At 34.9% G+C, this 14,347-nt stretch overlaps 1 protein-coding gene across 1 annotated transcript; it reads right to left on the reverse strand.

Annotated features, from left to right (window-relative positions):
* Nucleotides 1-252: 252 nt before the first annotated feature.
* On the reverse strand, nucleotides 253-11,531 carry MS3_00000731 (uncharacterized protein). The gene is made up of 8 exons (XM_051208388.1): nucleotides 11,418-11,531; nucleotides 9,569-9,599; nucleotides 8,215-8,237; nucleotides 5,973-6,009; nucleotides 3,526-3,546; nucleotides 2,981-3,001; nucleotides 1,650-1,667; nucleotides 253-347 (listed from the first exon to the last, which is right to left on the reverse strand). The coding sequence occupies exons 1-8, from the start codon at nucleotides 11,491-11,493 to the stop codon at nucleotides 308-310; spliced, it is 267 nt and encodes an 88-aa protein (XP_051065108.1). The 5' UTR covers nucleotides 11,494-11,531; the 3' UTR covers nucleotides 253-307.
* Between the last annotated feature and the right edge of the window lie 2,816 nt (nucleotides 11,532-14,347).

Consider the following 14,347-nt stretch of genomic DNA (forward strand, 5'->3'; position numbering starts at 1 on the left):
TACCAGTGTAATTTATAATTACCCCTTCATTTTGATTGGTTAACATATTCAGGGTCATTATTTCGATGAGGAATACATTCACATGAACACACACATCACACAAAACAAATTACTACGTCCTGGAATTAGGTGTTCATTCTACAGATTCTTCTGTCATTCGACAATGATGACCATCCATTCAATGGAAAAGAAAGTATTATACAGTAGTATTTGTATATATCTATATTGTTATACAATAGACAATAAGACATTCGTACATATTATTCAATAATAGAATGATTTCATGATAACACTTTTATTTTCTAGTTTATTCCCTCCATTCATTCATCGTTCGATTATTCATTCCACTATCAATGATTACGTAATACACCGGATGAAATGAATGAAAATGTAATCATGTAATTGATGTTTTATAATTCCTTAGTGTTGATGATGTAATACAATATATGAAATATTAAATAAGTAATAATCAATGGAAAAGGTATATTGTCGAATCTCGGCGAAATGTGAGATCTTAGATGAGCACTACCGAGGAGTTCAGCGGAAGGATCAGAAGACCGTCAAGTTTTTCCAGGTATTCCATGATGATCCAGCTTCAAATGACTCATGATCTCAACTATTCAAATTACTATAATATACACAAGAAAAACCATTCTGATATAACTTAAACTAGTTTTGATATGGCTATCCCATGAAACACTGGGATCTTGACTTTTACTTATTTTCGTTTGATGGGCTCAATTGATTGTAATAGAATCTTTTGTGAAAAGAATGTGATCTCGCTATTTCAATTTAACGATAAGTTCTGAATGTATGAATGCACAAAATATACTTATTCAACGCATCATTCCATTATATACTGACGTGAGGATTATATACGAGGATTGGTGACATGTATAAATCAATGATCATAATCAAATGATTCAAAAGGAGTCAGACACTAGGGTCCAATAAATTAAATCTCGAAATAAACTATTGATAATATGATTGCTAGAACTCATCTCATCACTAAAATTATTGACTTCTATTTAGTTTACATCATCATAATCCAATAACAGATTGAAGGAATATATACAGCGATAAGTTTGGAAAACTGTTCATTTGAGTAGCAACACGTATGAATGATACATTTCAACCATGACTATCTACAAATTCACTTGTTATTGTTTGTTTGAATCTTCACATTGATGCAATTGATCAATCTCTTATTGACATATGCTCATACTAAAGGTACATCCAGCTGATAACTCCCAAATAGGACAAAATGCGCGTTCTGAATTCCACTGCTAGTCATTATCCATCTTTGCATATAATGCTTGTGCATTAAGACACACCATGCACATATGTCAACAAAAGACGGATCTATTGCAAACCTGAACATCAATGGGAACATTTAAACAAACTATATCAAGTGAATTTAGACATCACCATATTTCACAAACAAGTGGCTATCATTTGTCAGTGGTTAAGTGAATAACACGATGGCGTTTGATATTGAGTCTTAGACTGAACATCAAATTCAGCTGACGAGCCCTAAAAAGGACGAAACAAGCGTCTGAGATTCCACTTGTACTATTTTTATTCAATTCCTATTAAAATATTAAATGTATAATAATATCAAGTAAATAAATTTTAATTCAGTTACTCACATAATGGTACGAGCTGGTCTAAAGGTTTAGTTGGTAAAAAGTATTTTATATATATGCAATAATGTAATCTTATGGGTTGCTAAATTATATACATCGTAATAAATATATATATATATATATATCATCAAGTAATCAATTACTAAACGTTACTTCCCATCCTCTCACCCCCTCTCTTCCCAGTTTACTACGCCAATACTTCCATAAGATAATAGGATTAGTCATGTTGCTGTTGTTTACTTGCATCTTCCCATCTTCCGAGCATCAGATCTGAGATGCAGGCATATAGAACTGACCAGTTTCGAATAGGACAAAACACGTGTTCTGGATTCCACTGCTAGTTACTATTAAACTTTGCTTATAGATTAGTCATGTTATATTGAATCGAGGATTCAGGATATAGAATATAGAACCACAGTATAGACTAGATGGTGCTTCATTTATTTAAATAACAAACAGTCATTGAGATGGTGGCAAAGATTTGTAGATACATTCAAAATAATGAAGTCAACAATGGGTGGGTTAAGGTCAACAGTGACTAAGCAAGATCAAGTTCAACAGGACAAGCTTTGAGCCATATGTGGAGTAATTCGAACACTCTACTTCTGCCTCAAGTTTGTACTGATAATGGAGATCAGAATCACGATGAAATAGTCACGACTAAATCTTTCAGCTCGAAAAACAAAACTCTACGAATAGCAAGCAGTCGCTGTGGGAGAGAACAAAACAACTAGTTGGAGAGGATGTCGGTAAGCGAATAGAATATACATCACGGAAATCATCAGTAGATAGAGAAGTTTAATATGTACACATTCAGACTGTACACTTTCTTTGATTCAATCAAATTCTCTAAATAGTAGTTTGAATTGTATTTATCAATCTTCTTCACAGTCTAATTAGTCATTCATTTAAGTATACTGATTTGGATTTCACTTCATTTAATGGTAAGCTTTAATGTTTTTGCACGTTGACAGTGTGAATATTGAAGCAATCTCCCCACCACGGTAAACCTGGAAGCACCAAACAGCCGTTTCGCCGAATTTGAAACTCCTCAACAATGCGAATCCACAATCATACTCGCATGATTCGGAACTGGGACATATCTGACTCGCGTGCAAAAAATTAAGATCTTGAGCGCTAAGACAGCACTCAACGGTGTTAATATCTCACGTCAACGAATCTATGAAATTGTATCACCATCTACTTTATTCACCAGTAATTTATTATCTCAAAACAGACCCGGTTGAAGTCCACTGGTCATACACAAAATCAACACGTTTATAATTTATAAAACGAAAACATTGTATTACACTGTTTTCTATATTATCACCTACCGGAATATAAACCTGAGTAAACTGTAATATGAGTGAAAAAAAAAACAAAATGGTTTATGATATACTTCGTCTATTGCGAATGATTGAATACATGAAATCAATTGTCGATATCCTGACATGATGCATGTCAAGTACGTCCAGTGTTTGATTCTTCGTTTGTGTACAGCTCCATACTGATCCTTGTTTATAACTCAACATAAGACTAGACATGTATTAAGTTATATATCTGTTTACTCATACTGCAATATCATCGTCTTGAAAGTACTGTAATACAAGTTAGTTTTGGTATGTTATAGAGTAAAGAAATTATCATTCAACAGTTATTGAGAAACTTGATAGTCAGTGGAACCACTCATTTGACGATAAGTTTCATCGATTGATCTACAATCAATCAAATTTATGAAGTATTCATTTTTATTATTTCTTCATTTTAAACTATACTACTCATTATTAATCAGTATCATTCATGCTCTAACTCATTTATGATAATCATTGAGGATCATCAAATTATGGATAAGACAACACAAGTGATCTGAATAGCTTACTCCCATCCCGGTCCTTTATTACTGTATGATTTGAGTTAACAAAAATTCGTAACAATATTTTATTTCACTATAACTTTAAAAATAAAGGATTAACTTTGTAATTTTAATAGTTTCGGTCATGAATCGATTGAATCTAGAACAGCATGGAAAATCTAAGAGTAATGAATGGCCGTTTCATCCTATTATAGGACTCTTCAATAGTGCGCACCTAAGATCTCGTCTCGCGAGACTCGAACCTAGTATATATATCGGTACCACACGCGAATATTTACCTATGACCACGGATCTGGCCGTCATCTAATGGTTTTAATGTTTAACTTCAAATAATCCACAAAATAGAGCGAAACAACCATAGTTTTCTTCAGTGATATGTTATCTCACAACAGATTTGGTTGAACTCCACTTGTCACGGAAGTTCAGTGCTTCTAGGTTTTCCATGGTGGTCTAGCTTCAACTGACTCATGATGTTAACTATTAAAATTACTATAATATCCATAAAAAACCTTTTCCAAGTATCTCGAAGGTGAAATAACTAGTGTCAGAAGATGGTTAAGACGATCGAAGTAAAGAGAATAAGAACAGAGAATGATTGATGTGGAGTCGAGAGAACAATGAAGTCTAAGGTAACTGACTGACATTTTTTAAATGAAATATCAACTACATGATTCTCAGAATATACTAAGAGATTCGGTAATGTTGTGATCAAATACATTAGATTATCCCAACATGTGTTCTCGTTCAGTACAACATTGTATTCAGGAATTACCCCTGATATACAAGTAGATGGTGGATGGGATATACACTGAGGAAACCATCAAACTACATCATGAAGCATGTGCTAACTTGAAATCTCGAAGGGAAACGGAGAGAAATAAGACTAAGTAACACAGTCCGTCGAGAACTGGTAGCAGACATTGAAGGAAGATTAGCAACAACAAAGCGTTGGAAAATATTGTTTAAGAGAATTGGATGGAAAATGCTATTGAGTAGCACATACTCGTCCGCGAGGAGTAACAGGCGTAAGTAAGTAAGTAAGTAAATCCAAATGAAGAATAAAAGTATTATGACTGACTACTTCCTAATCATCACTGCTTTTAGAAATCAATCTATAACTAGTTGGTTTACAGAGATATTAATTAAGACATTTGACACAACATTTCAATAGTAACCATTTGCTTAACCACATCGAGTTTTAATCAAGATCATTCGGTTCAATTGGTGATCAATACAGCTTTAGATATCAATGATGATTCGTATTACAGACTCAGTAAAATGTCATACAAACAGGAAAACAAAAGCCCCTGGATAAATGTATTTACTACGTATGACACTCTGACTCCATCAACATTCGGAATAACAACTCTTTAAACTTTTGATTGCGTCATACATTTGGATTATATAATTCTCATTAAATGATTGCTATTTTTGCATTTGCTCTACTGGCGATGTATTACTGTCACTCGGTCCATCTGGCTGATTCTCTCTAATCATAGGTTCTCTCTGAAATGCTCATCATAACCGATGGTTGAAAATTAAAATCTAAGAAGATTTAATTATACCACGCGGGTGCCCAGACCGAAGCATATGGTTTTCGTAGGCGGCCACACCTGGAGCCTTTAACCTAAAGGCTGATCCATAAGTCACTGTAGCAACGTCAGGAGATGCAGTCCCATGGTAGCTATTGACTAATAAGTGCTTCGTACGCCATTTGTTTCTTCAGAATCATGGAGCTCATGTGCAACATTAGTTTGAAATCAGAATTTTCGAACTCCCCTATGTGGATCCTCCATAACTACCAACCCGGCTAAAGCGCCGGACATTCGCTCTTCTTCCTTTTAATTTCCTAAACGACACCCCCGCTACGAGAAGACAGTGAGTGGGACTTCCCCGGCAGTGTTTGTATGCACATAACAATGTGAGAAAATTTCGAGAGGGAGAGTTGAATCTCACCACTCTCGGCCGTACCATGGTATTTGGGTTGGGATCTATTAATAGATTATTACGACACATATATTTTTACTTTTTAATTGTTAACTAGCTAAACTATTCATATTCATGTTCCTCTTATTATAAGCTCTCTTTTCACCAGTGGAATGTTATCATACGATTAACCTTTCTTCAGTTATGCCAAGTCAATTAATTGCAGTCTCACATTCACAACCATTTTTGGCTAAATCTTGTACAAATATTATTTTCTATTTTATGGTACGATTCAATCTATTCGGTTTGTATATAAACTCAGTATGTTTAAAATACATGATTCTTATCACAGAGGTTAAGATTGGTATTCTGGAATTAACAGGCAGGGTAAGTAACCGATTGAAACTCCAAGCTGTTTGTTCAAGTGTGAGCGTCATTTGTTCGTCGTTTAAGTTCATGTATCTAAATTCGGCAATCATATTCGTGGTAATTGTGTATACGTTAAGAATATAACAACTTCCACTTACGTATAATTTATTAATATATTCTTTAGATTATCTGTAACTGATTTCAAAAAAGAAAAGCAATTATAATTTGATAGTCTACTATTCAATTACATCTTCATTCCAGTAATATACTAACTGTTCTCTCTATTTTATTTTGTAAAAACAAATGAGAAAAAGGACGTTTCCGACGACTTCGTCATTACGCTTACAAAGCTACATACTTACGACTGTTACACCTCGTCAAGGTGCATAGGTCCTCCACCAGAATTCTCCAGGCAAACTTAATCTCTGTTCACCTTTCTAGTTCTTGCAAGCTGCTATTCATTCTATTGATATCTGTTTGCAACTTTCGATACAGTGTGTTACATGTTCATGATCTTTTCCGTTTCGTTCCAACATTTTAGCGTTTAACTCGTGATTCAGTTTGATGACGTCCGTAATGTATGGCCTATCGACCTTTCACGTCTTTACCAAATTTCCCCTTTATCCGGAAATGAATTTGTTCTCTCTCACAGTAGGTCGTTGCTGATTGTATACAGTCAACGAGCATTCAGCATCAATCGTAGACATTTGTTTATAAAAGCCTGTACTTTTTCGATGATGCTTGTAGTATTTTTCCAAGTTTCAACTTCGTACAATATAATTGTTGTGACTTTGATATTAGTTGTTGGTTGCTTTGAGTTTGGATATACTTCAATAGTAGGGATGTCATCCTTGCTTTGCCAGTTTTAGCCTTAACGTCTGCATCAGATCCTTCTTGTTCATCGATAATGCTGTCCAGTTACGTGCAAGATTCCACCTCTTTGAGAGCTTCTTCATCAAGTGTAATTGTGTGGTGAGACTTCATGTTGTATTTGAGCATGTTGTTTTTCCTTGTGAATGTTGAACCTTACTGATACAAAGGCTCTTCATTATGTTCTACAGTTATTAGCATCCGCAACTCCTGTCCAACATAAAATTAACTAAGTAATATTTCTGAGTCAGAATCCGATCACTATGCTCTGAATATAAAATGGAAGAAGGATCAAACACACTAAGAGTGATGTGATGGCAAAATGGATATTCTTATGGAAATTACGAAATCTGTTTTTAATGTTGCTATTCATTCCCAACTATACACACAAAATCCAAAGTGATGATAACTTGTCCTAGTAACCTGAGAAAGATTGAAAGATTATGGTCACTATACGTCACTGAATTCGTAGATGACCTGGACCTTCTATCCCATACCCACCAACAAATTCAGATAAAGACAATCAGCGGAACAGCAGAATCTGCTTCAGAGGGCCTCGAAATACACAAAAGGAAAAAGCAGGGTTCTCAAATACAACATAGAGAACATAAACTCACTCACACTTGATGTAGACTCGATGACAGAAGTAGTCTGTCACGTACCTCAGAAGCATCATTGATGAACAAGGAGGATCGGATGAGAATGTAAAGGCGCGGATTGACAAATCAAGGACAGCATTCTTACAGTTGAAGAACATATGGAACTCAAAACAATTGTCAACCAATATCAAATTCACAATATTTGATACGAACTTCAAGACAGTTCTGTTGTACGGAGATGAAATTCGGAGAACTACCACAACTATCATCAAAACGGTGCAAATATTTATTAATAGATATTTACAGAAGATACTCAATATCCGTTGACCGAGTACCATAAGCAACAGCCTTTTACGTGAGAGAGCAAAACAGAAAATTATCAAAAAAATGTTGGAAGTGGATAGGACATACATTGAGGAAATCATCAAACTGCATAACAAGGAAAGCGATAACATGGAATTGAGATAGGATACGGATCAGTATAAGACCGAAGAACAAACGACATCAAGAAATGAAACCAGATTTGAAAAAGATGAATGGACACTGGAAAGAACTAGAAAGGATTGTTCAGAATAGGTTTGGATGGAAAATACTCGTCGGCAGCCTATGCTCCTTGACAACGTCAAGTTTATCGAGGAGGAACGAATGCGAACAGAAACAATGAAGTCTGAGACGATTGATTGACATTTCGGAAATGAAGTATTCTCTGTATAATTCTCAGATTTTGCTAAGAGATTCTGTAATTTAATATTCATGTAAATGCGATTGTTTCCAAGTTGTGTTCTCGTTCATTTTGATACAGCAAGTGGTCATAAACGTTTTATAAACTCTTTTGAATGGGTTATGTGATTAACAGATATTTGAACTTACAACTTTCTTTTTATCAAAATAAGGAAATAGTGAATAGGATACCTTAATAATTTGAACTTACTTACAGGTTGTTGTGTACTACTCCTGAAAATGAATCGATTACCATTCAAATAATTTTGGCGATGTCATTCAAAATAAAGGTAGAACGCTACATAGTTAAATCATCTAGCTCAACAAGATGAACACCAAATTCATAAAAGTAGTTCATTCACTGGTGGTAATGTATAGAAGATAGATTGCATATAAAAATATGATACAGTAAGAAAGAATCAGTTCGTAGAAAGAAAGATATGGAGCGATTTTAATCTCATAGTTTAAGGGAAGACAATGAGTGTATACACTTACACCATTGCGATCGATTGTGAGCCATGTCACACAAAGTCTCCAACAACTGGTTACGATAGTATCGCGAACCACAACTAAGTAATCTTCATCTATCAACATGGCTAAGACTATAAATTAGTGACTTTAAAAACTGATACCACCTTTTTGATTTGGTTGCTCCTAACTTTCTTCCAACACTAGTCAGCATTGCGCGTCGTGGCAAACTGTGTCGTTCAGTTATTCAGTCAGTCAGCTGCAACGTGGGACCAGGCACATATATACATCGATCAAAGAAAATCCCCATTTCAATAACTGTTGAAAGCATTAATGGATAGTTAACATTTGATATGTGTTGAATCAATATAAACATTATTTCATATCATGAGTCAACTGAAGGTAGACCACCATTAAAAACCTTGAAGCACTGGATGACCGTTTCATCCTAGTATGGAACTCCTCAGCAGTGCGCATCCACGACCCTTCCCCCATCCAGATTCGGACTCAAGATCCGTTAGTTTCGCGCGTGAGCGCTTGACCATTGACCGACTGAGCCGGAATCCAACGGTGCTAATGCTTATCTTCAATCAGTCCACGAAATCGCGCCACCGCACACAATTGTCTTCAGTGAGCTGATATCTCACAGCAGATCTGGTTGGTCGCTGTTTCTCACTAGAACTCCAGCAGTGTCTTTTGAAGCCAGTCACCAGTGAGCATATGTTAATTCATATCAGAAGGGTTTTTGTTGATATTATAGTAATTTCAATGGTTAAGATCATGAGTCAATCGAAGCTAGATCACCATGATTTATGATCAACAATCGCTTATCTACATCTAAACTTGGAAAGATTTTAAGTATAAATCATAGATGACTGATTTGGTTACTTTGATAAAAAAGAGTAACACAATGACATCTCGAACTAGTTAAAGGATATTTGTACATCACAACCAATAAAATGTAAATAGACCAATATATCTCAAATACAGTAAAATCAATAATGTAAATCACAATTCATTTTATTAGACAATGACTTCAACTAGTCAATTATCAAGATTAACATAATGATTATGCAGTTAAAATGTTTTACACTTACTCAGTGGTCTGTATTACCGGTTTACGTACGGCTGAAAGTTTTAAAGTAGGAGATATTCATACTGGTCAATATAAACATTGATTTGGTAGAGTATCAAGTTTGTATAAGTCGTATTTCGATTGGCGAATAAATCACATAGTAACTAGTTAGTAGTAGTAGTAGTCGACGTAGTAGTAGTAGTAGTAGTCGAAGTAGTAGTAGTCGTAGTAGTCGTAGTAGTAGTAGTAGTCGAAGTAGTCGTAGTCGTAGTCGTAGTCGTAGTAGTAGTAGTAGTAGTAGTAGTATTAGTAGTAGTAATAGTCGAAGTAGTAGTAGTCGTAGTAGTAGTAGTAGTAGTAGTAGTAGTAGTAGTAGTAGTAGTAGTAGTAGTAATAATAATATTATTATTAGAAGCTCAAATGGATATAGTTGAGTAACATATGTTGAATAATTAGGAAGTGACATTTGTAAACCCTAATGAATCCGTTATAAACAGTCGTGTACATCTGATCAGATAACTTTATTAGACACCATAGTGCCATTATTCAACATAGGTTTCAATGATGAAACCATAATTTGAGACGATCTTTGAGCGACGCTAAAGTGACTTTGAGAATGTCCGCCTACATACCACGGTTAAATGATCCAGTTTGAGGAATTAGAATTATGAATAATAGTTGATGGTTAAGATTAGGAATTAGATTTAGGGTTTTCATCACGAACTGATATCAGCTATCATGCCAAAACTCGATTTATCCAAATGGATGAATGAATTTTGCGCCAAAATCCGAGATCTGTTATCTTATACCTGACTGGTTCGTCCATAAATTATAGTCTCCTAGCTTTAATCCCAATCGATAAACGAATGAACATACATTACGGTCTGAATATTATACCATTTTAATATTTTAAAAAAAACCTATTTCTGAACATGAAGCATTCCCCAGATGACTGATATATGAAATAAGTAGATAAAACAATATTCTTTCTAGTTGAATTCATAAGTCAATCTAAGCTAGACTATCATTGAAAACCTGAAAACATTGGACGACCAGTCGTTCTTAGTATGGAACTTCTCAGTGATGCACATCCATGATCCCACACCAAAGATACTCGAACTCAGAACCCTCAATCTCACGCACAAACGCCTCATCTGTAGACCACTAACCCAAATCCAACGATGATGATGGTGATGATATAAGAAACCATGACCAGTGGAGTCAGATCCGTGTTGGGTGAAGACAGTTATCCACCCAAGGTGGCCTGCTTGAATGTCTGGGCTACCTGTTTCTGCCATCTACATATTTCAACAAGTTATCTATTTTCTTGTTTCTTTTAACACATCATTATGCGTTTGTGAAACGTTTACGGAAATTCATTGTACAAGTTGCAAAATCAATACAATCAGCGACATCTTAGTCACTGACAATATGCATCGAAAACAATGAACATTAATCAGATGTCGATTGACTGAATTCCTAACATCTAATTGACAATCATTCAATATTAATCATCAAGATTAACAAAGAAGTAAGAACGAAATGGAAACTTGTTAAAATACTCTATTGAGATCATGAAGCGAATAATGTTAGACCACCATTGAAAACCTGGAAGCACTGGATGGCCGTCTCATCCTATTGTGTGACTCCTCAGCAGTGTGCATCCACGATCCCGCTCGCGAGATCTGAACCCAGAGCCTTCAGTCTCGCACGCGAACGCCTAACCTACGATTCATGATCTCAAGGAAAAATTTAACAAACTCCACAACCACTCTACTGAAAAATACTTTATGTTGATGATTCTATACTGTACTTAAGCATATTATATTGAAGAAAACCACTAAACAAATATATTATCAATGTAAACTTACTTCCACTAGTTTCAGTCTTATTCATCATAATGCATCCATTAATGATTAGAATTGTAAGAAAAGATATAGAATTCATTTCAGCAAAAGAAAAAGTAAGATCTTTCTTTTTCTGAAATGACTTCTGTGTACTCACTTGTTTGTCATTTATATATAGTTCAGAACCGAAAGGGGGACATCATATGTGTGTATAATAGATCATTGTTTGTTTACTAAATGTATTTGACAATTTGTTTGCTTAAAAATTGTTTCTTGTAAAGAAACAATGATGTAAATATCAACATATGATCATATTTATAATTCATTTGGTATTGTGTTTACTTAAATCTTCCCATTGATGTGTTAGGACCGCAACTGATTAGTCTCTTGTTGCTATATATACACATCCTGTACAGATTGTTTTGATATTGTCTTGAGTTACAAGCTATTTTAAGCAAAGATAGATTGTGACTAATAATGAAATCTAGAATGAGTGTTTTGTCGCAAGTTGGGATTCGTCAGCTGAAATGTAGATATCAGAACTCAGTAGAAACTAAGTGGATAACATGATGGTGTGTTTGAAGTAAACACTACTGGGTTTGAGTCTAAAAGTGAATATCAACTATGAAATGCAGGTACATTCAGTTGATGAGTCTCAAATGGGACGAAACGTGTGTCATATGTAATATGAAAACAATATAAAAAAGTGACTACATTTTGTAATTATGAATTATTCTTTCATGTGATATAGTTCTCATGAAAAGTGTCAAGTGTATATCGTATGATTGACAGAATGTCTTTCTCTATTTTTTAAAGAAATTTCAAATACTACTTGTTTAAATTCATTACTTTGAATGTAGTATTGTTAATAGATTAATTCTATACTAATAAACAGGTAGGTATGTATGTAGGTATGAACGTATAATTACTGAATCCGGTAAACCATGTAATAGTTAATGTTATGTAGGTTAAAGAGATGATGAGATTACATAAAATCGGTGAATGGAATGAAGGATCAATGAAACAAATACAAAACAGATTATACAATATGTCCAGGTCCCATCAACTAGAGGGAGTAGTTCAGGTTCAGATGAGGGAAAGTATATTCTACAAACGGTTAGAGTACGAACAACAATAGCTACAAACCTCAAGCGTATATATTATTTAATTACTTTAACTTGTTAAGCCTTGTTAACAAGCATAGGCTACCTACCATCATTCGCCATCTAAATCAGTCTTAGACAATCCTTTCCAGTTCTTTCCAGTTGTTATATATCCTATTCAAATCTGCTTCTGTTTCCCGATGTACTGTGTTATTTGGCCTTCAACGTTTAAGATTCTTTTCAGGATTCCAACATAGAGTTTGCTTCGTGATTCAGTTTGATGATTTGCGTGATGTATTTTCTATCCATTTCCATCGATTTTTCCTAATTTTCTCTTCAGCTAGAAGCTGGTTTGTTTTCTCTCACAGAAGGCTGTTTCTGATGATATCCGACCAATGGATGTTGAGTATCTTGCATAGAAAACTATACCTAAATACTTGTACCGTTTTGATGATGGTTGTGGTAGTTGTCCAAATGACATCGCCAAAATTATTTGAATGGTAATCGATTCATTTTCAGGAGTAGTACACAACAACCTGTAAGTAAGTTCAAATTATTAAGGTATCCTATTCACTATTTCCTTATTTTGATAAAAAGAAAGTTGTAAGTTCAAATATCTGTTAATCACATAACCCATTCAAAAGAGTTTATAAAACGTTTATGACCACTTGCTGTATCAAAATGAACGAGAACACAACTTGGAAACAATCGAATTTACATGAATATTAAATTACAGAATCTCTTAGCAAAATCTGAGAATTATACAGAGAATACTTCATTTCCGAAATGTCAATCAATCGTCTCAGACTTCATTGTTTCTGTTCGCATTCGTTCCTCCTCGATAAACTTGACGTTGTCAAGGAGCATAGGCTGCCGACGAGTATTTTCCATCCAAACCTATTCTGAACAATCATTTCTAGTTCTTTCCAGTGTCCATTCATCTTTTTCAAATCTGGTTTCATTTCTTGATGTCGTTTGTTCTTCGGTCTTATACTGATCCGTATCCTATCTCAATTCCATGTTATCGCTTTCCTTGTTATGCAGTTTGATGATTTCCTCAATGTATGTCCTATCCACTTCCAACATTTTTTTGATAATTTTCTGTTTTGTTCTCTCACGTAAAAGGCTGTTGCTTATGGTACTCGGTCAACGGATATTGAGTATCTTCTGTAAATATCTATTAATAAATATTTGCACCGTTTTGATGATAGTTGTGGTAGTTCTCCGAATTTCATCTCCGTACAACAGAACTGTCTTGAAGTTCGTATCAAATATTGTGAATTTGATATTGGTTGACAATTGTTTTGAGTTCCATATGTTCTTCAACTGTAAGAATGCTGTCCTTGATTTGTCAATCCGCGCCTTTACATTCTCATCCGATCCTCCTTGTTCATCAATGATGCTTCTGAGGTACATGACAGACTACTTCTGTCATCGAGTCTACATCAAGTGTGAATTGATCGCTCTTCTCCATGCTCTAATTGAGGATCCTGCATATCCACATGTGTATGTTGAGTCCCACTCATGCAGACGATATTGCTGCACTAGTTGTCTTCATCTGCATTTGTTCCTGTGTATGATATTATTATATCTTGTTACCGCCGATCAGAGTGCAGTGACATGTCGATCGGATCAATGACGCGTAAACCCGTATGAGCAGCCTGGAGTCTTATTTGGCTCTGCTTTCCGCCTAGCACAGCCAGGTAACTTTAGAACACCAGTCTCAGCCTCTGCGATATGCATCGTTATATTACAAACATACTCGGTTTGTATACCAATCAAGCAGACCACATCGTACGATTAAATAGAAAATAACATTTGTACAAGATGTAGCCAAATGTGGCTGTGAAT

This window comes from Schistosoma haematobium, chromosome 5, assembly GCF_000699445.3.
Source record: "Schistosoma haematobium chromosome 5, whole genome shotgun sequence".
NCBI classification, from domain to species: domain Eukaryota; kingdom Metazoa; phylum Platyhelminthes; class Trematoda; order Strigeidida; family Schistosomatidae; genus Schistosoma; species Schistosoma haematobium.

Excerpts from the sequence above, each read along its gene's own strand:
- MS3_00000731 (XM_051208388.1), bottom strand. The coding sequence starts at position 11,493 with ATGAATTCTATATCTTTTCTTACAATTCTAATCATTAATGGATGCATT. Across the intron at positions 3,547-5,972 it reads AATATATTAATAAATTATAC|TAATAAAGGACCGGGATGGG; the intron begins GTAAGTGGAAGT and ends CAAATCATACAG. Across the intron at positions 3,002-3,525 it reads AATAAAGGACCGGGATGGGA|TTTACTCAGGTTTATATTCC; the intron begins GTAAGCTATTCA and ends CTCATATTACAG.